Source organism: Salmo salar, chromosome ssa22, assembly GCF_905237065.1.
Source record: "Salmo salar chromosome ssa22, Ssal_v3.1, whole genome shotgun sequence".
In the NCBI taxonomy this organism is placed as follows: domain Eukaryota; kingdom Metazoa; phylum Chordata; class Actinopteri; order Salmoniformes; family Salmonidae; genus Salmo; species Salmo salar.
This window is the reverse complement of record NC_059463.1, coordinates 6516026-6543933: the sequence shown is the minus strand read 5'-3', so window position 1 is coordinate 6543933 and position 27908 is coordinate 6516026. Positions and strand designations below refer to the sequence as shown.

Genomic DNA, 27908 nt, shown 5'->3' with positions numbered 1-27908 from the left:
GTTTGTTCTATAGAAAGTATTTGACTCTGATGTGTGCCACATAAGTATTTGATTCTAGCCACACAAGAACTCACACTCCAGTACAGTAGGTGGCGCTGTGGACACATTTGAAGAAGCAGCAGCAGCATCCGTAACGTTAACTGGCAGCCCAAATCAAGTTATATCAGTCGACATGATGACAAGTTGATTTTGTGACTGACCCAGGTTTAGTATTTTTACAACATATTTTGTATCTAGTTAGCAACATATTTTCATGTTGCGTCGCCGTCTAGATAAATGTAGACGTGACTTAGCCCTCTAACGTTAGCTAGCTAGAGTAAAGGCAAAAACTGCTAATACAGATAAAATATTTGCTGCTAGCTGGGCAAAGAGCTGGAATATCTAGCGAGCTCACCACATTCATTATCTTTCTCTCGGCCGTATTTAGTTAGCTAGCAGAGTAATGTGTATAGCTAACTAGTTATAAAAGCTACACTCGTATTTTGTTTGGCCAGCTGTCAGCAACGTTATCTAGCAAAACATCGACCAAATGCAGCTAGCTATATTAGCTAGCTGTAGTAGCTAATGTTGATCATGTCAATAGTTATACCTAGCTAACTTTGGCTAGAAATATTGGTACTAGCTGCTGGCTAGGTGAGGTCATTTATGCCAGCCTTAGCAAAACGTTTTGATTGTTGTTCATTGCCACTCCGTGGCTCATTAGAGACACTCATTGACCGAGCTGATGCAGGTGAAGTGTCTCAACGACACAACTGAAACCATTTCACAACACCGCAGAACTGCACCGCTGTATTGAAATGAAAGTGAAGAAAAATATTTTCAGTTAGAGGTCCAACAGAACTGCCAGTGAGTCATATGATATGAATGTATATTTTTACTTTAATTTCTTCCTCCTGACTCAGGTTGCAGATTTAGAGACGTTGGGACAGGGAGGAGAGGAGATGGGGGGATTGTGTAGGCCACTCCAGGCCTCTATGGTCTGGCTGGCCGTTCTCCTTCTGCTGCGGGGGGAGACGGTGAACACAGCCCAGGAGTTTGACCCCTACAGAGTCCTGGGGCTCACCAAGAGCGCCAGTCAAGCAGAGGTCAAGAAGGTGTACAAGAGGCTGGTCAGAGAATGGTGAGTTGGAAACACCCTGCTACTTTTTGTCTATCATACTATGGATAGGTTTGGGTAACGTGTGTGTGGCCTCTTAAGGATGGATGTTTGTTTGTCTCTAGTAATGTCTGTCAATAGGGTAGGGAGGACGTACCAGACCAAGTGTCGGTCTGCATAGTAGGGGCCATTAACTTGCTTTCTGTCGGCACAGAGTGTTATAGGGACCACTAAGTACTTTCGGCCGGCAGATGCACGACAGTTCTACACTGACCTTTTTTTACAAGCAGTGTGTGTGCCCCTATGTTGGAAAAATGTATGCGCACACACAGAAATGTAGTAACACAATTTAAAATATTGAAGGTAATAAAGCTGGAATCCTTAATTTTTCTAGGCACACTGTTCCTAAATTAAAATTCCAGTTCAAGCGCAAAATATTTTGGCGCATATGTGACTAAAATGGTCGCACGGTAGAGCCCTATCTTTCTGTCTCTTGAAATATCACATTTAAATAAGTATTCAGACCCTTTAATCAGTACTTTTGTTGAAGCACCTTTTGGCAGCGATTACAGCCTTCTTGGGTTCAGTCTTCTTGGGTGTGACGCTACAAGTTTGGCAAACCTGTATTTGGGGAGTTTCTTCCATTCTTCTCCGCAGATCCTCTCAAGCTCTGTCAGGTTGGATGGGGAGCGTCGTTGCACAGTTATTTTCGGGTCTCTCCAGAGATGTTTGATTGAGTTCAAGTCTGGTCTCTGGCTGGGCCACTCAAGGACTGTCGGAGACTTGTCCCGAAGCCACTCCTGTATTGTCTTGGCTGTGTGCTTAGGGTCATTGTCCTGTTGGAAGGTCAACCTTCACCCCAGTCTGAGGTCCTGAGCACTCTGGAGCAGGTTTTCATCAAGGATCTCTCTGTACTTGCGCCGTTCATCTTGCCCTCAATCCTGACTAGTCTCCCAGTCCCTGCCGCTGAAAAACATCCCCACAGCATGATCCTACCACCACCATACTTCACCGTAGGGATGGTATTGGCATATTGATGAGCGATGCCTGGTTTCCTCCAGACTTGGCATTCAGGCAGAGAGTTAAATCATGTTTCTCATGGTCTAGGAGTCCTTTAGGTGTCTTTTGGAAAACTCCAAGCGTGCTGTCGTGCCTTTTACTGAGGAGTGGCTACCGTCTGGCCACTCTACCATAAAGGCCTGATTGGTGGAGTGCTGCAGAGATGGTTGTCCTTCTGGAAGTTTCTTACATTGCCACAGAGGAGCTCTGTCAGTGACGATAGGGTTCTTGGTCACCTCCCTTCTCTTCCGATTGCTCAGTTTGATCAGGCAGCCAGCTCTAGGGAGAGTCTTGGTGGTTACAAACTTCTTCCATTGAGAATGATGTAGGCCACTGTGTTCTTGGGGACCGCCAATGCTGCAGACATGTTTTGGTCCCTTTCTACAGATCTGTTCCTCGACACAATCCTGTCTGGGAGCTCTACTGACAATTCCTTCAACCTCTTGGGTTGGTTTTTGGTCTGACATGCACTGTCAACTGTGGGACCTTATAAAGACAGGTGTGTGCCTTTCCAAATCATGTCCAATCAATTGAATTTACCACAGGTGGACTCCAAGTTGTAGAAACATCAAGGACGATCAATGGAAACCAGATGCACCTGAGCTCAATTTCAAGTCTCATAGCAAAGGGTCTGAATACTTATGTACGTTTGATTTTTTTAATTTCACCTTTATTTAGGCTAGTTGAGAACAAGTTCTCATTTACAACTGCGACCTGGCCAAGATAAAGCGAAGCAGTGTGACACAAACAACAACACAGAGTTACACATGGAATAAACAAGCGTACAGTCAATGACACAATAAAAAAAAGAAAGTCTATATAGAGTGTGTGCAAATGGAGTGAGGAAGTAAGGCAATAAATAGGGCATAGTAGCGAAGTATTTCCAATTTAGCAAATTAACACGAGTGATAGATGAGCAGTTGGTGATGTGCAAGTAGAAATACTGTTGTGCAGAAAAGTAAATAAAAACTATATGGGGATGAGGTAGGTAGATTGGGTGGGCTATTTACAGATGGGCTATGTGCAGCTGCAGCGATCGGTTAGCTGCTCAGATAGCTGATGTTTAAAGTTAGTGAGGGAAATATGTCTCCAGCTTCAGCAATTTTTGCAATTCGTTCCAGTCATTGGCAACAGAGAACTGGAAGGAAAGGCGGCCAAAGGTGGTGTTGGCTTTGGGGATGACCAGTGAGAGATACTTGCTGGACCGCGTGCTACGGGTGGGTGTTGTTATCGTGACCAGTGAGCTGAGATGAGGCGGAGCTTTACCTAGCAAAGACTTCTAGATGACCTGGAGCCAGTGGGTCTGGCGACGAATATGAAGTGAGGGCCAGTCGACTAGATTATACAGGTCGCAGTGGTGGGTGGTATATGGGGCTTTGACAAAACGGATGGCACTGTGATAGACTGCATCCAGTTTGCTGAGTAGAGTATTGGAAGCTATTTTGTAAATGACATCGCTGAAGTCGGGGATCGGTAGGATAGTCAGTTTTACGAGGGTATGTTTGGCAGCGTGAGTGAAGGAGGCTTTGTTGCGAAATAGAGAGCCGATTCTAGATTTAATTTTGGATTGGAGAGGTTTAATATGAGTCTGGAAGGAGAATTTACACTCTAGCCAGACACCTAGGTATTTGTAGTTGTCCACATATTCTAAGTCAGAACCGTCCAGAGTAGTGATGCTAGTCAAGCGGGCGGGTGTGGGCAGCGAATGGTTGAAAAGCATGCATTTGGTTTCACTTGCCTTTAAGAGCAGTTGGAGGCCACGGAAAGAGTGTTGTATGGCATTGAAGCTCATTTGGAGGTTAGTTAACCTGTTAGGGCTAGGGGGCAGCATTGACACGGCTGGATAAAAAACATACCCGATTTAATCTGGTTACCACTCCTACTCAGTAACTAGAATATGCATATACTTATTACATATGGATAGAAAACACCCTAAATTTTCTAAAACTGTTTGAATGGTGTCTGTTAGTATAACAGAACTCAAATGGCAGGTCAAAACCTGAGAGATTCCTTTACAGGAACTGGCCTGTCTGACCATTTCTGGAACTTCTTTGCCATCTCTATCATTTACTAAGGATCTCTGCTCTAACGTGACACTTCCCACGTCGTCCATAGGCGCTCAGAGCCCGGGAAAAAACAGAATGTCGTCATTCCAGCCCCAGGCTGAAACACATTATCGCCTTTCTCAAGTGGCCCATCAAGAGACACTAGCTTATGCGCGTGACCCCGACCGCCCCCGCCTTTGGGATTTTTTCCTCTGTTTGTCGAAAAGGAGATTCCCTGTCGGAATATTATCGCTTTTCTACGAGAAAAATGACGTAAAAATTGATTTTAAACAGCGGTTGACATGCTTCGACGTACGGCAATGGAATACTTTGAATTTTATTGTCAGGAATTGCGCCAAGCGCGTGACACTTCTTTACTATTTCGGATAGTGTCTGGAACGCATACGAACAAAACGCCGCTATTCGGATATAACGATGGATTATTTTGGACCAAACCAACATTTGTTATTGAAGTAGCTGTCCTGGGTGTGCATTCTGACGAAGACAACAAAAGGTAATGACATTTTTATAATAGTAAATATGATTATGGTGAGTGCTAAACTTGCCGGGTGTCTAAATAGCGAGCCCGTGATGCCTGGGCTATGTACTTAGAATATTGCAAAATGTGCTTTCACCAAAAGCTATTTTAAAATCGGACATATCGAGTGCATAGAGGAGGTCTGTATCTATAATTCTTAAAATAATTGTTATGCTTTTTGTGAACGTTTATCGTGAGTAATTTAGTAAAATGTTAGCGAATTCCCCGGAAGTTTGCGGGGGGTATGCTAGTTCTGAACGTCACATGCTAATGTAAAAAGCTGGTTTTTGATATAAATATGAACTTGATTGAACAAAACATGCATGTATTGTATAACATAATGTCCTAGGGTTGTCATCTGATGAAGATCATCAAAGGTGAGTGCTGCATTTAGCTGTCTTCTGGGTTTTGGTGACATTATATGCTGGCTTGAAAAATGGGTGTCTGATTATTTCTGGCTTGGTACTCTGCTGACATAATCTAATGTTTTGCTTTCGTTGTAAAGCCTTTTTGAAATCGGACAGTGTGGTTAGATTAACGAGAGTCTTATCTTTAAATGGCTGTAAAATAGTCATATGTTTGAGAAATTGAAGTAATAGGATTTTTAAGATTTTGAAAATCGCGCCACAGGCTGCAAGTGGCTGTTACGTAGGTGGGACGAATTCGTCCCGCCTAGCCTAGAGAGGTTAACACAGTGTCCAAATAAGGGCCAGATGTATACAGAATGGTGTCGTCTGCGTAGAGGTGGATCAGGGAATCACCTGCAGCAAGAGCGACATCGTTGATATATACAGAGAAAAGAGTCGGTCCGAGAATTGAACCCTGTGGTACCCCCAGAGGTCCAGACAACAGTTCCTCCGATTTGACACACTGAACTCTGTCTGAGAAGTAGTTGGTGAATCAGGCGAGGCAGTCATTTGAGAAACCAAGGCTGTTGAGTCTGCCAATAAGAATGTGGTGATTGACAGAGTCGAAAGCCTTTGCCAGGTCGATGAAGATGGCTGCACAGTACTGTCTTTTATCGATGGCAGTTGTGATATCGTTTAGTACCATGAGCGGGGCTGAGGTGCACCCGTGACCAGCTCAAAAACCGGATTGCACAGCGGAGAAGGTACGGTGGGATTCTAAATGGTCAGTGATCTGTTGATTAACTTGGCTTTCAAAGACTTTAGAAAGGCAGAGCAGGATAGATATAGGTCTGTAACAGTTTGGGTCTAGAGTGTCACCCCCTTTTGAAGAGGGGGATGACCGCGGCAGTTTTCCAATCTTTAGGAATCTCAGATGATACAAAAGAGAGGTTGAACAGACTGGTAATAGGGGTTACAACAATGGCGGCGGATAATTTTAGAAAGAGAGGGTCCAGATTGTCTAGCCCAGCTGATTTGTAGAGGTCCAGGTTTTGCAGCTCTTTCAGAACATCTGCTATCTGGATATGGGTGAAGCTGGGGAGGCTTGAGCAAGTTGCTGCGGGGGGTGCGGCGCTGTTTGTTGGGATAGCCAGGAGGAAAGTATGGCCAGCCATAGAGAAATGCTTATTGAAATTCTCGATTATCGTGGATTTATCGGTGGTGACAGTATTTCCTAGCCTTAGGGCATTGGGCAGCTGGGAAGAGGTGCTCTTATTCTCCATGGATTTTACTGTCCCAAAACTTTTTGGAGTTAGAAATTTGCATCCAGTAGCTCTATTTGAAAAAGCTAGCCTTTGCTTTCCTGACTGTGTGTATTGGTAACTGACCTCCCTGAAAAGTTGCATATCGTGGGGACTATTCGATGCTAGTGCAGTCCGTCACACGATGTTTTTGTGCTGGTTGAGGGCAGTCAGGTCTGGAGTGAACCAAGGGCTATATCTGTTCTTAGTACTACATTTTTTGAAAGGGGCATGCTTATTTAAGATGGTGAGGAAATTATACAATACCAGTGAAAGTTTGGACACTCCTACTCATTCAAGTGTTTTTCTTAATTTTTTTTACTATTTTCTACATTGTAGAATAATAGTGAATACATCAAAACTATGAGATACAGTTGAAGACAGAAGTTTACATACACTTTAGCGAAATACTTTTAAACTCAGTTTTTCACAATTCCTGACATATAATCCTAGTAAAAATTCCCTGTTTTAGGTCAGTTAGGATCACAACTTTATTTTAAGAATGTGAAATGTCCGAATAATAGTGGAGAGAGTGATTCATTTCAGCTTTTATTTCTTTCATCACATTCCCAGTTTACATACACTCAATTAGTATTTGGTAGCATTGCGTTTAAATTGTTTCACTTGGGTCAAACGTTTTGGGTAGCCTTCCTCAAGCTTCCCACAATAAGTTGGGTGAATTTTGTCCCATTCCTCCTGACAGCTGGTATAACTGAGTCAGGTTTGTAGGCCTCCTTGCTCGCACATGCTTTTTCAGTTCTGCCCACATATTTTCTGTAGGGTTGAGGTCAGGGCTTTGTGATGGCCACTATAATACCTTGACTTTGTTGTCCTGAAGCCAATTTGCCACAATTTTGTAAGTATGCTTGGGGTCATTGTCCATTTGGAAGACCCATTTGCAACCAAGCTTTAACTTCCTGACTGATGTCTTGAGATGTTGCTTCAATATATCCACCAAATTTTCCTTCCTCATGTTGCCATCAATTTTGTGAAGGGCACCAGTCCCTCCTGCAGCAAAGCACCCCCACAACATGATGCTGCCACCTCCGTGCTTCACGGTTGGGATGGTGTTCTTCGGCTTGCAAGCCTCCCCCTTTTTCCTTCAAACATAACGATGGTCATTATGGCCAAACTGTTCTATTTTTGTTTCATCAGACCAGAGGACATTTCTCCAAAAAGTACAATCTTTGTTCCCATGTGCAGTTGCAAACTGTAGTCTGGCTTTTTTTAAGGTGGTTTTTGGACCAGTGGTTTCTTCCTTGCTGAGCGGCCTTTCAGGTTATGTCGATTATAGGACTCATTTTACTGTGGATATAGATACTTTTGTACCTGTTTCCTCAGCATCTTCACAAGGTCCTTTGCTGTTGTTCTGGGATTGATTTTCACTTTTCTCACCATAGTACATTCATCTCTAGGATTTCCACTGGTCTAAAGTCCATTGCTCTTTTTTCTTGGCCCATGCAAATCCCTTTTTATTGGTGTCCTTTAGTAGTGGTTTCTTTGCAGCAATTTGACCATGAAGGCCTGATTCACGCAGTCTCTTCTGAACAGTTGTCGAGATGTGTCTGTTACTTGAACTCTGAAGCATTTATTTGGGCTGTAATTTCTGAGGCTGGTAACTATGATGAACTTATCCTCTGCAGCAGAGGTAACTCCTTTCTTTCCTGTGGCAGTCCTCAGGAGAGCCAGTTTCATCATAGTGCTTGATGGTTTTTGCAAATGCACTTTAAAAAACGTTCAAAGTTCTTGAAGTGTTCCTGGTTGACTGATCTTCATGTCTTAAGGTAATGGACTGTTATTTCTCTTTGCTTGTTTGATCTGTTCTTGCCATAGCCCTACTTGGTAAAATACCAAGTACATACTATCTTCTGTATACCACCCTTACCTTGTTACAACACAACTGATTGGCACAAACACATTAAGAAGGAAAGAAATTCCACAAATGAATTTAACAAGGCACACCTGTTAATTAAAATGCATTCCAGATGACTACCTCCATGAAGCTGGTTGAGAGAATGCCAAGAGTGTGCAAAGCTGTCATCAAGGCAACGGGTGTTTTACTTTGAAGAATCTCAAATATAAAATATATTTTAATTAGTTTTAACATTTTTATTTATATTTTTTTGCTTACTACATGATTCCATGTGTTATTTCATAGTTTTGATGTCTTCACTATTATACAATGTCGAAAAAAGTAAAATAAAGGAAAAACTCTCTTGAATTAGTAGGTGTGTCCAAACTTTTGACTGGTTGTATGTATGCATGTAGGTTATGCGTTTTCTTTATACAGACTTTCAAAACAAAAGTGAATTTACACATATCCAATTGGTGCAAGGCTGTCTGGCTCATCTCATTCGCTAAGAGGAATAACTTTGCAGCTGTTTTTGATTAATAAACAATGCCATGCTTGTGGGTAGTACATTCAAATAAAACCCAGCCTTTAAACAAATTAGGCCGAAAATAATATGTATGTCATATCATAGGAAAAGTCACCGGATTCCCATGGATTTGCATGGATTTGCAAGCCTAAAAATATCATACTTTGACTAAAACAATGACTTATTGAATTAAATCGCTGTTCAACATCGTGGTTAAGCTCTGGCTGTTTTCTTTCAGCTCGAAAAAGTGGATTTCTACTGGTAGGGGTGTTTTTTAAGTGTCTCTTTGCTCTGTATTCAAGGCACCCAGACAAGAACAATGATCCTGGGGCTGAAGATATGTTCATCAAGATCACTAAATCTTATGAGGTAAACTAGTTTCCCTTACCAGACACACATGCGGACAAAAATCTTAAATATTTAGATGTTAGAGTCATGTTTATTCATCTAACATGGCTACATCGCATGCACTGGGTGTGTGCACTACAGATTGACACAGCACAAATCTAACCCCTGGCTCAACTAATCAAGAGCTTGATGATTCTGGTGCTGAAGTGTTGTGTAAATGCAGCACATCCTGACCCTATGGGTCTCCAAGGATCTGAATTGTAGAACATTGCTCTATTTAAACTCTCCAGTCAGGAGGAGGAGAGGAGTTCATAATAAAGTTTGATTGGATCCCTCCCTCAGATCCTGGGGAATGTAGAGCGGCGTGCTAACTATGACCGCTACGGTCAGATGGAGGAGAACAAGCAGGGTCAGCACCAGCAGGGCTTCAACCGACACTTCCACAACAGCTTCTATTTCGACGAGTCATTCTTCAATTTCCCTAGGTCAGTGCAAAGGAAAAGATACCACGCAATTTTTGCAACTCATTTGCCAATCATATCATGTTGTCTTGTATCCCTTGCAATGACTGTGATATGTGTTGGTTTTACATACCTTAATTCCACTGTCGCTCTGGATAAGAGCATCTGCTGAATGACCAAAACGTAAATGTAGTCCCACTTTGAGTTGTCCCTGAATTGATTGGTCCCTGAGGCCATTTTGAAAGATACAGTATCAAAGCCTCCTTTATTTTTCTGTCTAGGGAAACCCTGACGAAGGCTACATGCAAGAAATACATTGGGTTTAGTACTAAAGAAGCATCTTTAATCAACTTCCATTGTCCTCCAAGAGTGGCTAAATCTTCTCTTCCCCCAGGTCAGGCCGGGACTTCTCAGACAGCAAGTACCTGCTCGACCACGCAGGGTTCAACAGTAAGGTGCTGCCCGACAGCTTCAAGCGGCCCTACCTGATCAAGATCACCTCCGAGTGGTGCTTCGCCTGCGTTCACATCGAGCCAGTCTGGAGGGAGACAGTACAAGAGCTAGAGCCACTGGGTATGAAGTCGGCTGACATCCAGGAAGTCCATGGCTGTGTCCCAAATGGCACCTTATTCCCTATATACTGCACTACTTCTGACCAGGTACACTAGGGCTATGGTCATAAGTAGTGGACTCTGTAGGAAAAGGGTGCCATTTGGGATGCAGTACGTCTTTCACTAAGAATCCGTTGGGGTCGAATCCTGATTTGAAGATTTTTAAATTCATTCACTGATGTGTTTTGTAACAGGTGGAGAAATTAACCATTGACAAGAGAACAACAGGGGAAATGGGCTCAAACCTATTAGTCAGTGGTGACTCGGATGAATCAAAACATATAGTACATTGTAATCTGTTTAATACAACTGTCTCTTTGCTTCCCTCTGCTGTCCACTGGTATGTAACAACCTAATGAATGGTCTCCATCACTCAGGTGTGGGTATCGGCATTGTTGACATTGGTTACGAGCGTCGCCTAGCCAACCAGCTGGGTGTCCATCACACGCCATCCATCCTGGGTGTGGTCAATGGTAGAGTGACCGTGTTCCACTACTCCGTGGTCAGAGAACACCTGCGACAGTTTGTAGAAGACCTGCTGCCTCAGAGGCTGGTGGAAAAGGTAGGCCTGCTGTTATCAATATTGCAACGTATCCAGTATGATTTATAGTAATAATGGGTGCTAGCGAGCGTGCTAGGTATCAACAGCCAATCCAGTAGAGGCTGGAAGCTATAGTAGGCTTTGATTGGTCAATCTTGACGCAATATCGCTGAGAATTCATTTTTCCCCAACTTAGGTCCCGCCCCCTTCACATTCTTTCGGCCATTTTCGAATCGCCCAACAGTCTCCTGCCCATTTCACTTCCCTCCATTGAAAATGACTGGCTTCCAATGTTTTATTGTCACCTATTGTGTTCAGTTAATCAGCACCATTGTAATAAATAGTCAAATTCCTCAGACAGTTTGTAGTGGACCTGCTGCCTCCGAGGCAAACATGTCCAAAATAATAGCTTAAAGGGCAACTCCGCCACTTTTCAACCTTATTCATTATCTTCAGCACCAAACCAATGTCTACATATGTTTCTTTGCTCTGTGTTAAAAGATAAGGTCCTAAAAAATGCTTCTCTGTGACATCACAGGGTAAGGTTAAAAGTAAGAAATATTTTCAGAACCTGCAATGAGTTTTTCTAGCAAGAGGGATGGTATTTCCTTGCTCCCCATGTCACTGGGAATCTCAGTGTTTTGAAAATACATTTTTTTTATGTAACTTTTGACGATGTCATCGAGTATAACCTTTTTTTCTACATAACACATAAAAATGTGTTATTACTATACAGTTCAAAAGTTTGGCGTCACTTAGAAATGTTTTTGAAAGAAAAGCTAAAAGAAATTGTCCCTTAAAATGGCATAAAATTGATCAGAAATACAGTGTAGACATTTAATGTTGTAAATGACTATTGTAGCTGGAAACGGCAGATTTTTATTTATTTTATGGAATATCTACATAAGACTACATAGAAGGCCAGCATCCCGGAGTCGCCTCTTCACTGTTTACGTTGAGACTGGTGTTTTGCGGGTACTATTTAATGAAGCTGCCAGTTGAGGACTTGTGTCCGTTTCTCAAATTAGTCACTCTAATGTACTTGTCCTCTTGCTCAGTTGTGCACCGGGGCCTCCCACTCCTCTTTCTATTCTGGTTAGAGCCAGTTTGCGCTGTTCTGTGATGGGAGTAGTACACAGCGTTGTACGAGCTCTTCAGTTTCTTGGCAATTTCTCGCATGGAATAGCCTTCATTTCTCAGAACAAGAATAGACTGAGTTTCAGAAGAAAGTACCTTGTTTCTGGCCATTTTTGAGCCTGTAATCGAACCCACAAATTCTGATGCTCCAGATACTCAACTAGTCTAAGGAAGGCCAGTTTTATTGCTTCTTTAATTAGAACAACAGTTTTCAGCTGTGCTAACATAGCTGACGGTTTTCTAATGATCAATTAGCCTTTTATAATGATAAACTTGGATTAGCTAACACAATGTGCCATTGGAACACAGAAGTGATGGTTGCTGATAATGGGCCTCTGTATGCCTATGTAGATATTCCATAAAAAATCTACCGTTTCCAGCTACAATAGTCATTTACAACATTAACCATGTCTACACTGTATTTCTGATTAAACATTTTTTATTTGAATGGACAAAAAATGTGATTTTCTTTCAAAAACAAGGACATTTCTAAGTGACCCCAAACTTTTGAACGGTAGTGTATATGCACCATCTTGTAGACACTGGTTTGGTGCTGGATATAATGAATATGAGGTTGAAAAGTGGCACAGTTGCACTTTAATAAGCTACAGTGTTTTTCATTCCAAAGTGATATATTGTTTATATTATTGATATATTGTGTATAATTGCTACAATTACGCAGTATCTGTAATACGTATTGTAGGTTTCCTTTTTTGCACTGCATGTCATAAAATACAATGCTTTCGCAAAGTATTCGGACCCCTTGACTTTTTCCGCAATTTGTTACGTTACAGCCTTATTCTAAAATGGATTAATTAGTTTTTTTCCCTTCATCAATCTACACACAATACACGATAATGACAAAGTTAAAACAGGTTTAGATATTTTTGCAAATGTATTAAACATTTTAAACTAAAATATCACATTTACATAAGTATTCAGACCCTTTACTCGGTTCTTTGTTGAAGCACCTTTGGCAGCGATTACAGCCTCAAGTCTTCTTGGGTATAACGCTACAGGCTTGGCACATCTGTATTTGGGGAGTTTCTTCCAATTTTCTCTGCAGATCCTCTCAAGGTCTGTCAGGTTGGATGGGGAGCATTGCTGCACAGCTATTTTCAGGTCTCTCCAGAGATGTTTGATCGGATTCAAGTCCGGGCTCTGGCTGGGCCACTCAAGGACATTCAGAGACTTATCCCGAAGCCACTCCTCCGTTTTCTTGGCTGTGTGCTTAGGGTCGCTGTCCTGTTGGAAGGTGAACTTTTGCTCCAGTCTGAGGTTCTGAGCGTTCTGGAACAGGTTTTCATCAAGGATGTCTGTACTTTGCTCTGTTCTTTCCCTCGATCCTGACGAGTCTCACAGTCCCTGACTTTGGAAAAACATCCCCACAGTATGATGCTGACACCACCATGCTTCACCGTAGGGATGGTGCCAGATTTCCTCCAGACGTGACGCTTGGCATCTTGTTTCTGATGGTCTGCGAGTCTTAAGGTGCATTTTGGCAAACTCCAAGCGGGCTGTCATGTGCCTTTTACTGAGGAGTGGCTTCAGTCTGGCCATTTGACCATAAAGGCCTGATTGGTGGAGTGCTGCAGAGATGTTTGTCCTTCTTGAAGGTTCTCACATCTCCACAGAGGAACTTTGGAGCTCTGTCAGTCACCTCCCTGACCAAGGCCCTTCTCCCCTGATTGCTCAGTTTGGCCCTGTGGCCAGCTCTAGGAAGAGTCTTGGTGGTGCCAAACTTCTTCCATTTAATAATGATGGAGGCCACTGCGTTCTTGGGGACCTTCAATGCTGCAGAAATGTTTTGGTACCCTTCCCCAGATCTGTGCCTCGACACAGTCCTGTCTGGAAGCTCTACGGACAATTCCTTCGACCTTGGCTTGGTGTTTGCTCAGACATGCACTGCCAACTGTTGGACCTTATATAGACAGATGTGTGCGTTTTCAAATCATGTCCAATCAATTGAATTTACCACAGGTGGACTTCAATCAAGTTTTAGAAACATCTCAAGAATGCAAACAGGATGCACCTGAGCTCAATTTTTAGTCTCATAGCAAAGGGTCTGAATACTTATGTAAATAAGGTATTTTAGTTTCTCGCTTTGTCGTTATGGGGTATTGTCTGTAGATTGAGAATTTTTATTTATTTAATACATTTTATAACAAGGCTGTAGCGTTAGTGTGGCAAAAGTCAAGGGGTCTGAATACTTTCCCAAGGCACTGTATGAATATATAAAGCATTTTAATCTCTCCTGAACTTAATCAGTTGTTCCATTGATCTTGTTTTATTTTTCTTTGTCAGGTAACAGATAAGAACTATGTGTCCTTCCTGGGCAGCTGGCATGTTGAGAACAATCCCAGTGTGTTGCTGTTTGACCAAGTGCCTGCAGTGCCCCTGCTCTACAAGGTATCACACAATGAGTGTGTCTGTGGGAAATGGTTATCTATCTAGTTATCAGTCCAACAGCTTACCCTTCTCTCTCCCTCTCTCCAGCTCACAGCGTTTGCCTTTAAGGACTATGTGCGGTTTGGTTACGTGGACCAGGGCCTGACAGAGACATCCAGACTACTGCATCAGTTCAACATCAACAGCTATGCTCCCACAATGCTGCTGTTCAAGGAGAACACTGAGCAACCTGCTGATATTATACAGGTGAACTCATGGACCAGTATTAAAATAGTTGCATGCGCTGGATCTAGATGACTTATTCTGTTTTGGTGTCAGAGATCAATGGGTCAGAACCACAAGACTGCCAGTTGAATACCTGATCATTGCTCCCCTCCTCCAGGCTAAAGGGATGAAGAGACAGATCATGGAGGAGTTTGTGTCCAACAACAAGTACCTGTGTGTCCCTCGGTTGGTCAACCAGCATCTGTTCGATGAGCTCTGCCCCATCAAGCAGTTCCACCGACGCAGGAAGTAAGAACCAACTAAATCCGGCCTCTGATCTTAAAGGTCCAATGCAGCCGTTTCTATCTCCATATCAAATCATTTCTGGATAACAATTTAGTACCTTACTGTGATTTCTATTAAAATGGTCAAAAATAAACTAAAATAGCATCTTAGCAAAGCGCAATTTCTCAACCAAGAATTTTGCGAAGACTATCTGGGAGTAGTCTGAGTGGGGAGGGGGAAACTGAAAACTAGTTGTTATTCACAGAAAGGTTTGGAACTCTTTCTTATTGGTCTATTAATTAACTTACCACCTGGTGATGTTACCAGGCTGGCCAAAACTCCATCCCTTCAAAACGGTGAAATTTCAGGATGTCTTTACAAACAGCTCTCACACTGAAAGGGTATTATCATCATTTTCAACAGTATTATTACAACCTCACTGTGGAAATATACAATAAAATATAGTTTATTAGGTACACCACCTCCCTGTTCACAAATGGTTCCCTCCTAGAAACAGTGAGTCACATGGCCGTGGCTTGCTGTATAAAGCAGGCAGACTGGCATCGAGGCATTCAGTTACTGTTCGATTGAATGTTAGAATGGGCAAAACGAGTGCCCTAAGGGACTTTGAGCGTGTATGATCGTCGGTGCCAGGCGCACCAGATGTAGTATCTCAGAAACGGCCGTCCTCCTGGGCTTTTCACGCACGACGGTGTACAGGGTTTACCAAGAATGATGCGGAAAAAAAAAAAAAAAACATCCAGTCACCGGCAGTCCTGTGGGCAAAAACAGCTTGTTGATGAGAGGTCGAAGGAGAATGGCAAGAATCGTGCAAGCTAACAGGCGAGCCACAAACAGGAAAATAACTGCGTAGTACAACAGTGATGTGCAGAACGGCATCTTGGAACGCATAACGCGTCAGTCCTTGTCAGGGATGGGCTAATGCAGCAGACGACCACACTGGGTTCCTCTCCTATCAGCTAAAAACAAGAAGCGTCTCCAGTGGGCACGCGATCACCAACCTGGTCAATTGAGGAGTGGAAAAACATTGCTTGGTTGGACAAATCCTGCTTCCTGTTGCGTAATGCTGATGGCAGAGTCAGGATTTGGTGTAAGAAGCATGAGGCCATGGCCCCATCCAGCCTGGTGTCAATGGTGTAATGTTGTGGGGAATGTTTCCGTGGCATACGTTCGGTCCCTTGATAACAATTGAGCAACATTTGAACGCCACACCATGTAGAATCCATGCCCTGAATAATTCAGGCTGTTCTGGAGGAAAAGAGAGGTCCTACCCGGTACTCTGAGTGTACCTAATAAACTTAAGAAAGAAAATCTCCAAAGAAAATCACGTTTTTGTCTGCACTGGGCTTTAATATCCACACTAGTACCACTTAGAACAGGCCTGGGCAATTATTTTCCATGGAGGGCCACATTCGAATATATTTTTGCCATCGTGGGCCAGAATCATATAACAGGATTATACATTGTGTTTGACTTTGACAGATATCTCTTCTGTAAATCACGTCCAGATATGCCACTTATTTTACTTTAACATCACAGAAATAAACCACATCCATATTTTCTTTTGGTAGGTATTTTCATTATTAAACATGCAATGAACTACACGGAGGGAAAAGTCTGATAGGCGTTGACTAGAGCAGTGAAGTCATCGTATAGTTTCGTCGCTATGTGCAGGATTGCTGAGAGGTGAGAGTCAGTAAGAGAGGATCTGTGCCTTGACTGGTTATATTTCATCACTGAAAATGTCTGTTCACATACATAGGTTAACCCAAACAGTACAAACATGTTCTGAGCATGACTCCTAATCTTTACAAAGTTTTGTTCATCGAGAGATGCATAGAACATCGTCAGTGACATTGTTTTGAATAGTTATCCAATCATTGCATCAGACTGAAGAGCGATAAGCTCAAGTTGCAGGCCAATGGGAGCGTGTTCCATATTGGTGAGAGATAACCAACAGCATGTCATTTTCCAATACTTGAAAAACTCAAAACGACGGGAAAACTGAACGTTCAAAGCATGCAGCAGCGATGTATATTTCTCCCGCTGGTCATTTTGATAGCGAACAGACTAGTAGTGTCGGAAGCTGGGTGAGATTGTTGGCTTCTACTTGGTGGGTCAGGAGGAGTAATTTTCCCCTGAAGGCTTTGACAAGGCTGTACATCTGATGTGCAAAAAGGCCCTTCCCTTGTAGTTTGGAATTCAGTTCATTCATGAGGGCCATGATGTCCACGGTGAAGGCAAAATCAGCCAACCTTTCTTTATCTTGCAGTTGAGGGCAATTTTTTGCAAAAGAAAGGAAATCTCCGACTTCAGGTCCCACACCCTTTTTAAGCACCTTTCCCTTTCTCCGCCATCTCTCGTTTGCGTGGTAGGGAGATCTGCATGACCCGACTCTCTTCCAACAGTGAGACAAACTGCCTGTAGTTTAAAGATTTTGCTCTTATTAAGTTTACCAGTTTAGTGACTGTATCCACATGGCTCATTTTCAGAACACATTTACAGAGCACCTCCTGATGAATAATGCAATGCAGGAAAATCATTTTCTAATCTGGGTTCAGCTCTGGTACTTGATCTTGTATCCTTTTCAAAAGGCCAATGTCTTTTTCCTGTCAAGGTTTGGGCACCCATCAGTGGTCACACTGGATAACTTTTCAAAACTCAGTCCCAGCTTTGCCACACACTCATTAACCTCCTCCAATAAATCTTTCCCTGTGGTTGTGCTCTTCATTGACTACACCGAAGCAAACTCCTCTGTAATTTCAGTCTGGGGTTCTGTCTCGTAAGAATATCAACAACTGCGCCGTGTCACGTGCCTCACTGCTCTCGTCCAGGGCCAAGGAGAAATAGGTCAAATCCTTTACCTCGTCTTTCAACTGTTCAAATCTAATTTTATTAGTCACTTGTGCCGAATACAACAGGTGTAGACCTTGCAGTGAAATGCTTACTTATGAGCTCTAACCAACAATGCAGTACAAATAAGAAATGAAAGTAACAAGTAATTAAAGAGCAGCAGTAAAATAACAATAGCGATACTATATACAGGGGGGTACCGGTACAGAATCGATGTGCGGGGGCACCGGTTAGTCGAGGTAATTGAGGTAATATGTACATGTAGGTAGAGTTATTAAAGTGACTGCATAGATGTTAGAGTAGCAGTGGTGTAAAGGGGGGGTGCAATGCAAATAGTCTGGGTAGCCATTTGATTAGATGCTCAGGAGTCTTATGGCTTGGGGGTAGAAGCTGTTTAGAAGCCTCTTGGACCTAGACTTGGCGCTCCGGTATCGCTTGCTGTGCGGTAGCAGAGAGAACAGTCTATGACTAGGGTGGCTGGAGTCTGACAATTTTTGGTCCTTCCTCTGACACCGCCTGGTATAGAGGTCTTGGATGGCAGGAAGCTTTGCCCCAGTGATGTACTGGGCCGTACGCACTACCCTCTGTAGTGCTTTGTGGCCGGAGGCCGAGCAGTTGCCATACCAGGCAGTGGTGCAACCAGTCATGATGCTTTCGATGGTGCAGCTGTAGAACCTTTTGAGGATCTGAGGACCCATGCCAAATCTTTTCAGTCTCCTGAGGGGGAATAGGTTTTGTCGTGCCCTCTTCACGACTGTCTTGGTGTGCTTGGTTTGTTGGTGATGTGGACACCAAGGAACTTGAAGCTCTCAACCTGCTCCACTACAGCCCCATTGATGAGAATTGAGGTGTGCTCGGTCTTCTTTTTCCTGTCGTCCACAATCATCTCCTTTTGTCTTGATCATGTTGAGGAAGAGGTTGTTGTCTTGGCACCACACGGCCAGGTCTCTGACCACCTCCCTATAGGCTGTCTCGTCGTTGTCTGTGATCAGGCCTACCACTGTTGACATCGGCAAACTTAATGATGGTGTTGGAGTCATGAGTGAACAGGGAGTACAGGAAGAGACTGAGCACGCACCCCTGAGGGGCCCCCGTGTTGAGAATCAGCGTGGCGGATGTGTTGTTACCTACCCTTACCACCTTGGGGCGGCCTGTCAGGAAGTCCAGGATCCAGTTGCAGAGGGAGGTGTTTCATCCCAGGGTCCTTTAGCTTATTGATGAGCTTTTGGAACTGTTCCATATTCTCTGCGACGTCCTCAACACGCCGTGTCACTGTTCTTCTTGACAGGGAAACGTTTTCAAAAAACTCTTTCTTGTCGGGGCAAAGTATTCATGCAGAGTCAATTAAACATTCTTTAATGAATTCACCCTCAGAATGGCTTGCTATGTTTAGAAATGTTGTGGGACAGTACATAGCTAGCTCTCGCAACTCCGTTTGCTGAATGCAGTTTTGTAAAATGTCCTTGCTGCTTTTGCAAATGAGAAAGCAACTCTATCGATGTGCTTGCCCTCTGCTCAGAAGACATATTCCTATATTTCTCTGCATGCTTCGTCTGGAAGTGTCGGGACAAGTTGTAGTCTTTCAAGACAGTGATGCTCTCTTTGCACACTAAGAACACAGCTTTCCCTGATACCTCAATAAAGAACTATTTCAATGTCTGCTCTTGCTGGAACACCCTACATTCATTGTCTACTTTCCTTTCCTTTGAAAAAGCTCATTTTGCACAATTTCTAGCTAGCTACTCTTTGTAACTGTGACGTGTGTGTGTCAGCCTGTCGGTCCTCGTTCAGTTGTTATTTATACGTGCCTTCAAAATAAATGTCCCACAAGCCATTGGAGTTAAATCATTACACAAATGCGAGTATTCATTGGGCTTTTAATTTGAATAACAAATACTTTTTTTCAAAACATTACTATTGCAAATTCTTTGATCTGAGCAGGATTCCGTGGGCCGTATTGAATCAGGTCGCGGGCCGTATACGGCCCAAGGGCCATCCTTTGCCCAGGCCTGACTGAGAATGAAGTCATGTTTTGGGCATGTATTCTTAATTCTAAGTGGTATGCTAATGTGGACAGAGCTTGCCTCTGTCCAAGGTCGTTTTTATTGCAGTCTCACTGTGCACTGCACATTTCAGAAGATTTCTATATAACGTTTATGGGGTTCCTGAGATGTTCAACACTTCTATACGTGTTGTGAGATCTTATCTTTGCAGTGTGACTGCAATAAAGACTCTCGGATATACTTTATCTTCGTCGGGATAATCCTAAGAATTAAGTATTGTATTGGTATGCATTCTGAGTTATAAGTGTTATGCTTGTGTGGTTATTGGAACAAAGCAGAAAGACATGTTTCTGATCCTTAAGGAAAATAAAGTTAATCTTTTTTCTTTTCTCTCTCACTCACTCAGGTACTGTGTGCTGCTGATCACTGGTGAGGAGCCAGGGTTTGTCCCTGGTAACCAGGCCTTCCTGACCTTCGCCTCGTCCAACACTAAAGACGTCCTGCGCTTCACATACGTCTACCAGAGACAGCAACAACCACTGTGTCAGGCCTTGCTCCACAACCAGGCCCCACTGTTCGCACAGGTTAGTAATAAACGCATGCTTTGCTTACAATGCACACCCACACAAATGGGCAATAACGTGTATCACATTATGCGCTCGTGTTTGATTGCACCATGACAGGTGGTGATACTGGAGAGGCGGAGCCCGGGAGGTAAGGCTGTGTACCGGTCTGTGATTGGTGGATGGAACGGCAGTGACGATGATAAGACCCGCCTCCACGAGCAGCTGGAGCTCCTGCAGAGAGACCCCTCCTACCTGAGCTATGACGCCACGCTACCTGAACTAAACAACGAATTGGCCCCCGTGAGTCACTCACTCACACCTGGTACACACACGCCTGCCTACCTGAGCTACAGGTAACTGCAAAAATAAAGGAAACACCAACATAGTGTCTTATGCATGATGGGATGTAATTGCTTAATTAACTCAGGAACCACACATGTGGAAGCACCTGCTTTCAATATACTGTGTACCTTTTTTTACTCAAGTGTTTCCATTATTTTGGCAGTTAACTGTATGATGCTACACTACCTGAACTTAACAACGAAACTGACCCCTGTGAGTCACACACACATGCACACCTGGTACACACGCACCTACCTACCTGAACTACGACGGCACTCTACCTGAACTAAACAGCAATTTCTCTCTTCTTCCCCAACTCTAGATGTTTCTGATTCAGTGGATCAATGCAGCTTACGATTATTTCCTTCAAATCTATGATGACCTTCTCTTCTCCAACTGGTAAGATAATTCTGTATTTGATCCGTTTTCAATTGGGTTAGGTCAGCGGTTCCAAAAACTAGGGGTTGCGACCCCATGTGGGGTTGCCTGATATGAAAATGGGGTCACGGGAAAATGTCCAAAAGCCTGGTGAAATTAAAAAATATATATACAGTATCTCACAAAAGTGAGTACACCCCTCACATTTTTGTAAATATTTGAGTATATCTTTTCATGTGACAACACTGAAGAAATTACACTTTGCTACAATGTAAAGTAGTGAGTGTACAGCTTGTATAACAGTGTAAATTTGCTGTCCCCTCAAAATAACTCAACACACAGCCATTAATGTCTAAACCGCTGGCAACAAAAGTGAGTACACCCCTAAGGGAAAATATCCAAATTGGGCCCAATTAGCCATTTTCCCTCCCCGGTGTCATGTGACTCGTTAGTGTTACAAGGTCTCAGGTGTGAATGGGGAGCAGGTGTGTTAAATTTGGTGTCATCGCTCTCACACTCCCTCATACTGACTTGTCACTGGAAGTTCAACATGGCACCTCATGGCAAAGAACTCTCTGAGGATCTGAAAAAAAGAATTGTTGCTCTACATAAAGATGGCCTGGGCTATAAGAAGATTGCCAAGACCCTGAAACTGAGCTGCAGCACGGTGGCCAAGACCATACAGCGGTTTAACAGGACAGGTTCCACTCAGAACAGGCCTCGCCATGGTCGACCAAAGAAGTTGAGTGCACGTGCTCAGCGTCATATCCAGAGGTTGTCTTTGGGAAATAGACGTATGAGTGCTGCCAGCATTGCTGCAGAGGTTGAAGGGGTGGGGGGTCAGCCTGTCAGTGCTCAAACCATACGCCGCACACTGCATCAAATTGGTCTGCGTGGCTGTCATCCCAGAAGGAAGCCTCTTCTAAAGATGATGCACAAGAAAGCCTGCAAACAGTTTGCTGAAGACAAGCAGACTAAGGACATGGATTACTGGAACCATGTCCTGTGGTCTGATGAGACCAAGAAACTTATTTGGTTCAGATGGTGTCAAGCGTGTGTGGCGACAACCAGGTGAGGAGTACAAAGACAAGTGTGTCTTGCCTACAGTCAAGCATGGTGGTGGGAGTGTCATGGTCTGGGGCTGCATGAGTGCTGCCGGCACTGGGGATCTACAGTTCATTGAGGGAACTATGAATGCCAACATGTACTGTGACATACTGAAGCAGAGCATGATCCCCTTCCTTCAGAGACTGGGCCGCAGGGCAGTATTCCAACATGATAATGACCCCAAACACACCTCCAAGACGACCACTGCCTTGCTAAAGAAGCTGAGGGTAAAGGTGATGGACTGGCCAAGCAGGTCTCCAGACCTAAACCCTATTGAGCATCTGTGGGGCATCCTCAAACGGAAGGTGGAGGAGTGCAAGGTCTCTAACATCCACCAGCTCCGTGATGTCGTCATGGAGGAGTGGAAGAGGACTCCAGTGGCAACCTGTGAAGCTCTGGTGAACTCCATGCCCAAGAGGGTTAAGGCAGTGCTGGAAAATGATGGTGGCCACACAAAATATTGACACTTTGGGCCCAATTTGGATATTTTCACTTAGGGGTGTACTCACTTTTGTTGCCAGCGGTTTAGACATTAATGTCTGTGTGTTGAGTTGTTTTGAGGGGACAGCAAATGTACACTGTTATACAAGCTGTACACTCACTACTTTACATTGTAGCAAAGTGTCATTTCTTCAGTGTTGTCACATGAAAATATATACTCAAATATTTACAAACATGTGAGGGGTGTACTCACTTTTGTGAGATACTGTATATATACAAAGACAATATTATATATATCTTAAAGTCATTGTAATGTGGTTAACCTTAGAAATCCAAATTAAAATGATTCAAATCTAAAAGACATAATTCAACCACTGAGAGAGCACCCTTAGATCATGGGAAAAGGCGGCACATGAATCATGCCCACAGTGAATGGCTAGGCCCGCTACGCTGCTGCAAAATTGACTGTTTTCTTATACAACCATCCTCAGTTCGGTGGCTACTACATTAAGTGAAGCCGAGGCAACTCACCAGCACAAAAGCAGAAATCGTGCTGGAAAAGATGATGAAACCTACCTCACTAGCATAATAGTAGAGAGAATGATTTATTTCAGCTTTTATTTCTTTCATCACATTCCCAGTGGGTCAGAAGTTTATATGCATTCAATTAGTATTTGGTAGCATTGCCTTTTTAAATTGTTTAACTTGGGTCAAATGTTTCGGGTAGCCTTCCACAAGCTTCCCACAATAAGTTGGGTGAATTTTGGCCCATTCCTCCTAACAGAGCTGGTGTAACTGAGTCAGGTTTGTAGGCCTCCTTGCTCGCACACACAATTTCAGTTCTGCCCACATATTTTCTGTAGGATTGAGGTCAGGGCTTTGGGATGGCCGCTACAATACCTTGACTTTGTTGTCCTTAAGCTAATTTGCCACAATTTTGTAAGTATGCTTGGGGTCATTGTCCATTTGGAAGACCCATTTGCAACCAAGCTTTAACTTCCTGACTGATGTCTTGAGATGTTGCTTCAATATATCCACCAAATTTTCCTTCCTCATGTAGCCATCTATTTTGTGAAGGGCACCAGTCCCTCCTGCAGCAAAGCACCCCCACAACATGATGCTGCCACCTCCGTGCTTCACGGTTGGGATGGTGTTCTTCGGCTTGCAAGCGTCCCCCTTTTTCCTTCAAACATAACGATGGTCATTATGGCCAAACTGTTCTATTTTTGTTTCATCAGACCAGAGGACATTTCTCCAAAAAGTAAGCTCTTTGTCTCCATGTGCAGTTGCAAACCGTAGTCTGGCTTTTTTATGGCGGTTTTTGAGCAGTGGCTTCTTCCTTGCTGAGCGGCCTTTCAGGTTATGTCGATATAGGACTCATTTTACTGTGGATATAGATACTTTTGTACCTGTTTTCACCAGCATCTTCACAAGGTCCTTTGCTGTTGTTCTGGGATTGATTTGCACTTTTCGTACCAAAGTATGTTCATCTCTAGGAGACAGAACTCGTCTCCTTCCTGAGCTGTATGACGGCTGCGTGGTCCCTTGGTGTTTATACCTGCGTACTATTGTTTGTACAAATGAACGTGATACCTTCAGGTGTTTGGAAATTGCTCCCAAGTATGAACCAGACTTGTGGAGGTCTACAATTCTTTTTTCTGAGGTCTTGGCTGATTTCTTTTAATTTTCCCATGATGTCAAGCAAAGAGGCACTGAGTTTGAAGGTAGGCCTTGAAATACATCCACAGGTACACCTCCAATTGACTCAAATCATGTCAATTAGCCTGTCAGAAGCTTCTAAAGCCATGACATAATTTTCTGGAATTTTGCAAGCTGTTTTAAGGAACAGTCAACTTAGTGTATGTTAAACTTCTGACCCACTGGAATTGTGATTAACTGAAATCTGTCTGTAAATAATTGTTGGAAAAATTACTTATCATGCACAAAGTAGATGTTCTAACCGACTTGCCAAAACTAGAGTTTGTTAACTTCTCTAGGGCCAGTGGGACGATTTCGTCCCACCTACGTAACAGCCAGTGGAATCCCGTGGCGCGTTATTCAAATACCTTAGAAATGCTATTACTTCAATTTCTCAAACATATGACTATTTTACACCATTTTAAAGACAAGACTCTCGTTAATCTAACCACACTGTCCGATTTCAAAAAGGCTTTACAACGAAAGCAAAACATTAGATTATGTCAGCAGAGTACCCAGCCAGAAATAATCAGACACCCATTTTTCAAGCTAGCATATAATGTCACATAAACCCAAACCACAGCTAAATGCAGCACTAACCTTTGATGATCTTCATCATATGACAATCTTAGGACATTATGTTATACAATACATGCATGTTTTGTTCAATCAAGTTCATATTTATATCAAAAAACAGCTTTTTACATTAGCATGTGACGTTCAGAACTAGCATACTTCCGGTGAATTTACTAAATTACTCACGATAAACGTTCACAAAAAACATAATTATTTTAAGAATTATAGATACAGAACTCCTCTATGCACTCGCTATGTCCGATTTTAAAATAGCTTTTCGGTGAAAGCACATTTTGCAATATTCTCAGTAGATAGCCCGGCATCACAGGGCTAGCTATTTAGACACCCACCAAGTTTAGCACTCACCAAAGTCAGATTTACTATAAGAAAAATGTTATTACCTTTGCTGTTCTTCGTCAGATTGCACTCCCAGGACTTCTACTTCAATAACAAATGTTGGTTTGGTTCAAAATAATCCATAGTTATATCCAAATAGCGGCGTTTTGTTCGTGCATTCAAGACACTATCCGAAAGGGTAAAGAAGGGTGACGCGCCTGATGCGTTTCGTGACAAAAAAATTCTAAATATTCCATTACCGTACTTCGAAGCATGTCAACCGCTGTTTAAAATCAATTTTTATGCAATTTTTCTCGTAAAAAAGCGATAATATTCCGACCGGGAATCTGTGTTTTTAGTACAAAGAGAGAGAAAATAAAAACATGGGGTCGCCTTGTGCACGCGCCTCAGTCTCATTGTCCTCTGATAGACCACTTAACCAAAGGCGCTAATGTTTTTCAGCCAGGGGCTGGAATTACATCATTCAGCTTTTTCCCGGGTTCTGAGAGCCTATGGGAGCCGTAGGAAGTGTCACGTTACAGCAAAGATCCTCAGTTTTCAATAAAGAGAGTCAAGAAGAACTAGAACGTGTCAGACAGGCCCATTCCTGTAAGGAATCTTCTCAGGTTGTTGCCTGCCATATGAGTTCTGTTATACTCACAGACACTATTCAAACAGTTTTAGAAACTTTAGGGTGTTTTCTATCCAAAGCCAGTAATTATATGCATATTCTAGTTTCTGGGCAGGAGTAATAACCAGATTAAATCGGGTACGTTTTTTATTCTGCCGTGTAAATACTGCCCCCTAGCCCTAACAGGTTAACAAGAAATTTGAAGTGGTTGAAAAACAAGTTTTAACCTGTTAGGGCTAGGGGGCAGTATTTGCACGGCCGGATAAAAAAAAAACTCTACTCAACAAATTGGATGCATGCAGTCTATCACAGTGCCATCTGTTTTGTCACCAAAGCCCCATACACTACCCACCATTGCGACCTGTACGCTCTCGTTGGTTGGCCCTTGCTTCATACTCGTCGCCAAACCCACTGGCTACAGGTTATCTACAAGTCTCTGCTAGGTGAAGCCCTGCCTTATCTCAGCTCACTGGTCAACATAGCAGCACCCACTTGTAGCACGCGCTCCAGCAGGTATATCTCACTGGTCACCCCCAAAGCCAATTTCTCCTTTTGTCGTCTTTTCTTCCAGTTCTCTGCTGCCAATGACTAGAACGAACTGCAAAAAATCACTGAAGCTGGAGACTCATATCTCCCTCACTAGCTTTAAGCACCAGCTGTCAGAGCAGATCACTGCACCTGTACATAGCCCATCTGTAAACAGCCCATCTACCTACCTCATCCCCATACTGTATTTATTTATCTTGCACCTTTGCACCCCAGTATCCCTACTTGCACATTCATCTTCTGCACATCTACCATTCCAGTGTTTAATTGCTATATTGTAATTACTTCGCCACCATGGCCTATTTATTGCCTTTAACTCCCTTATCTTACCTCATTTGCACACACTGTATATAGACTTTTTCTACTGTATTATTGACTGTATGTTTGTTTATTCCATGTGTAACTCTGTGTTGTATGTGTCGAACTGCTATACTTTATCTTGGCCAGGTCGCAGTTGTAAATGAGAACTTGTTCTCAACTAGCCTACCTGGTTAAATAAAGGTTGAATAAATAAATAATAAATGTGCCTTTTACTGAGGAATGGCTTCTGCCTGGCCACTACAATAAAGGCCTGATTTGGTGGAGTGCTTCAGAGATGGTTGTCCTTCTGGAAGATTCTCCCATCTCCACAGAGGAACTCCATAGCTCTGTGAGATTGACCATGGGGTTCTTGGTCACCTCCCTGACCAAGGCCTTTCTCCCCCGATTGCTCAGGCAGCCAGTTCTATTAAGAGTCTTGGTGGTTCCAAACTTCTTCCATTTAAAAATGATTGAGGCCACTGTTCTAGGGGACCTGCAATGCTGCAGAAATGTTTTGGTACCCTTCCCCAGATCTGTGCTTTGACACAATCCTGTCTTGGAGCTCTACGGACAATTCCTTCAACCTCATGGCTTGGTTGTTGCTCTGACATGCGCTGTCAACTGTTGGACCTTGTATAGACAAGTGTGTGCCTTTCCAAATCATATCTTATCAATTGAATTTACCACAGGTGGACTCCAAGTTGTAGAAACATCTCAAGGATGATCAATGGAAACAAGGATGTACCTGAGCTCAATTTCGAGTCTCATAGCAAAGGGTCTGAATAATTATGTAAATAAGTCAATTTAAATATTGTTTTATTTTTATATCTTTGAAAAAATATATAACCCGTTTTCGCTTCATCATTATGGAGTATTGTGTAGATTGCTGAGGAAAAAAATACATGTAATCCATTTTAAAATAAGGCTGTTACGTAACAAAATGTCAAGGGGTCTGAGTACTTTGAGTGCACTGGTATCTTGTTAGGCTGTATGTTTGTTCATTTAGCTATGGCATGGAGTTTAGCCAGATAACATACAGTAGGCCAACTCCATATTCTGTTCTTCTGAAATGCATTTTCTTCATATCATATTGTTTCTTTAGACCTGGCTAAAAATCAATTATGGATTTATTGTGATGGTGAACAGTATATTAAATTGATTTGAGGCTTTTAAATGTAGATGTTCCAAAGGCGCACATCAGCTCAGTGGCTTGTATGCGTGGAGGCCTGGATATGCTAAACCTTTTTATGTTAATTAATGGTCAATTGTGAGTCCGGCAGACTTTTGCATGATAGTAACTGGCTGACACATTTTTATGCCCTCCACAGCCCTAGTCATAGCCGCAAATTA

General features: G+C 42.9%; 1 protein-coding gene across 2 annotated transcripts in view; it reads left to right on the top strand.

Moving 5' to 3' along the window:
* Positions 1-90: 90 nt before the first annotated feature.
* LOC106582681 (dnaJ homolog subfamily C member 16) overlaps positions 91-27908 on the top strand; it is a 32969-nt gene continuing 5151 nt past the window's right edge. For both annotated transcript variants that reach the window (XR_006761433.1, XM_014165977.2), the window contains exons 1-12: positions 91-204; positions 903-1120; positions 9067-9133; positions 9455-9597; positions 9968-10146; positions 10562-10746; positions 14167-14271; positions 14359-14517; positions 14654-14784; positions 20044-20221; positions 20321-20503; positions 20868-20944. Coding sequence is in view for 1 of the 2 variants with exons in the window: in XM_014165977.2 (XP_014021452.1) it covers positions 942-1120; positions 9067-9133; positions 9455-9597; positions 9968-10146; positions 10562-10746; positions 14167-14271; positions 14359-14517; positions 14654-14784; positions 20044-20221; positions 20321-20503; positions 20868-20944 (1586 nt within the window). In the remaining variant the exon portion in view is untranslated. The remainder of the gene's footprint in view (positions 205-902; positions 1121-9066; positions 9134-9454; positions 9598-9967; positions 10147-10561; positions 10747-14166; positions 14272-14358; positions 14518-14653; positions 14785-20043; positions 20222-20320; positions 20504-20867; positions 20945-27908) is intronic.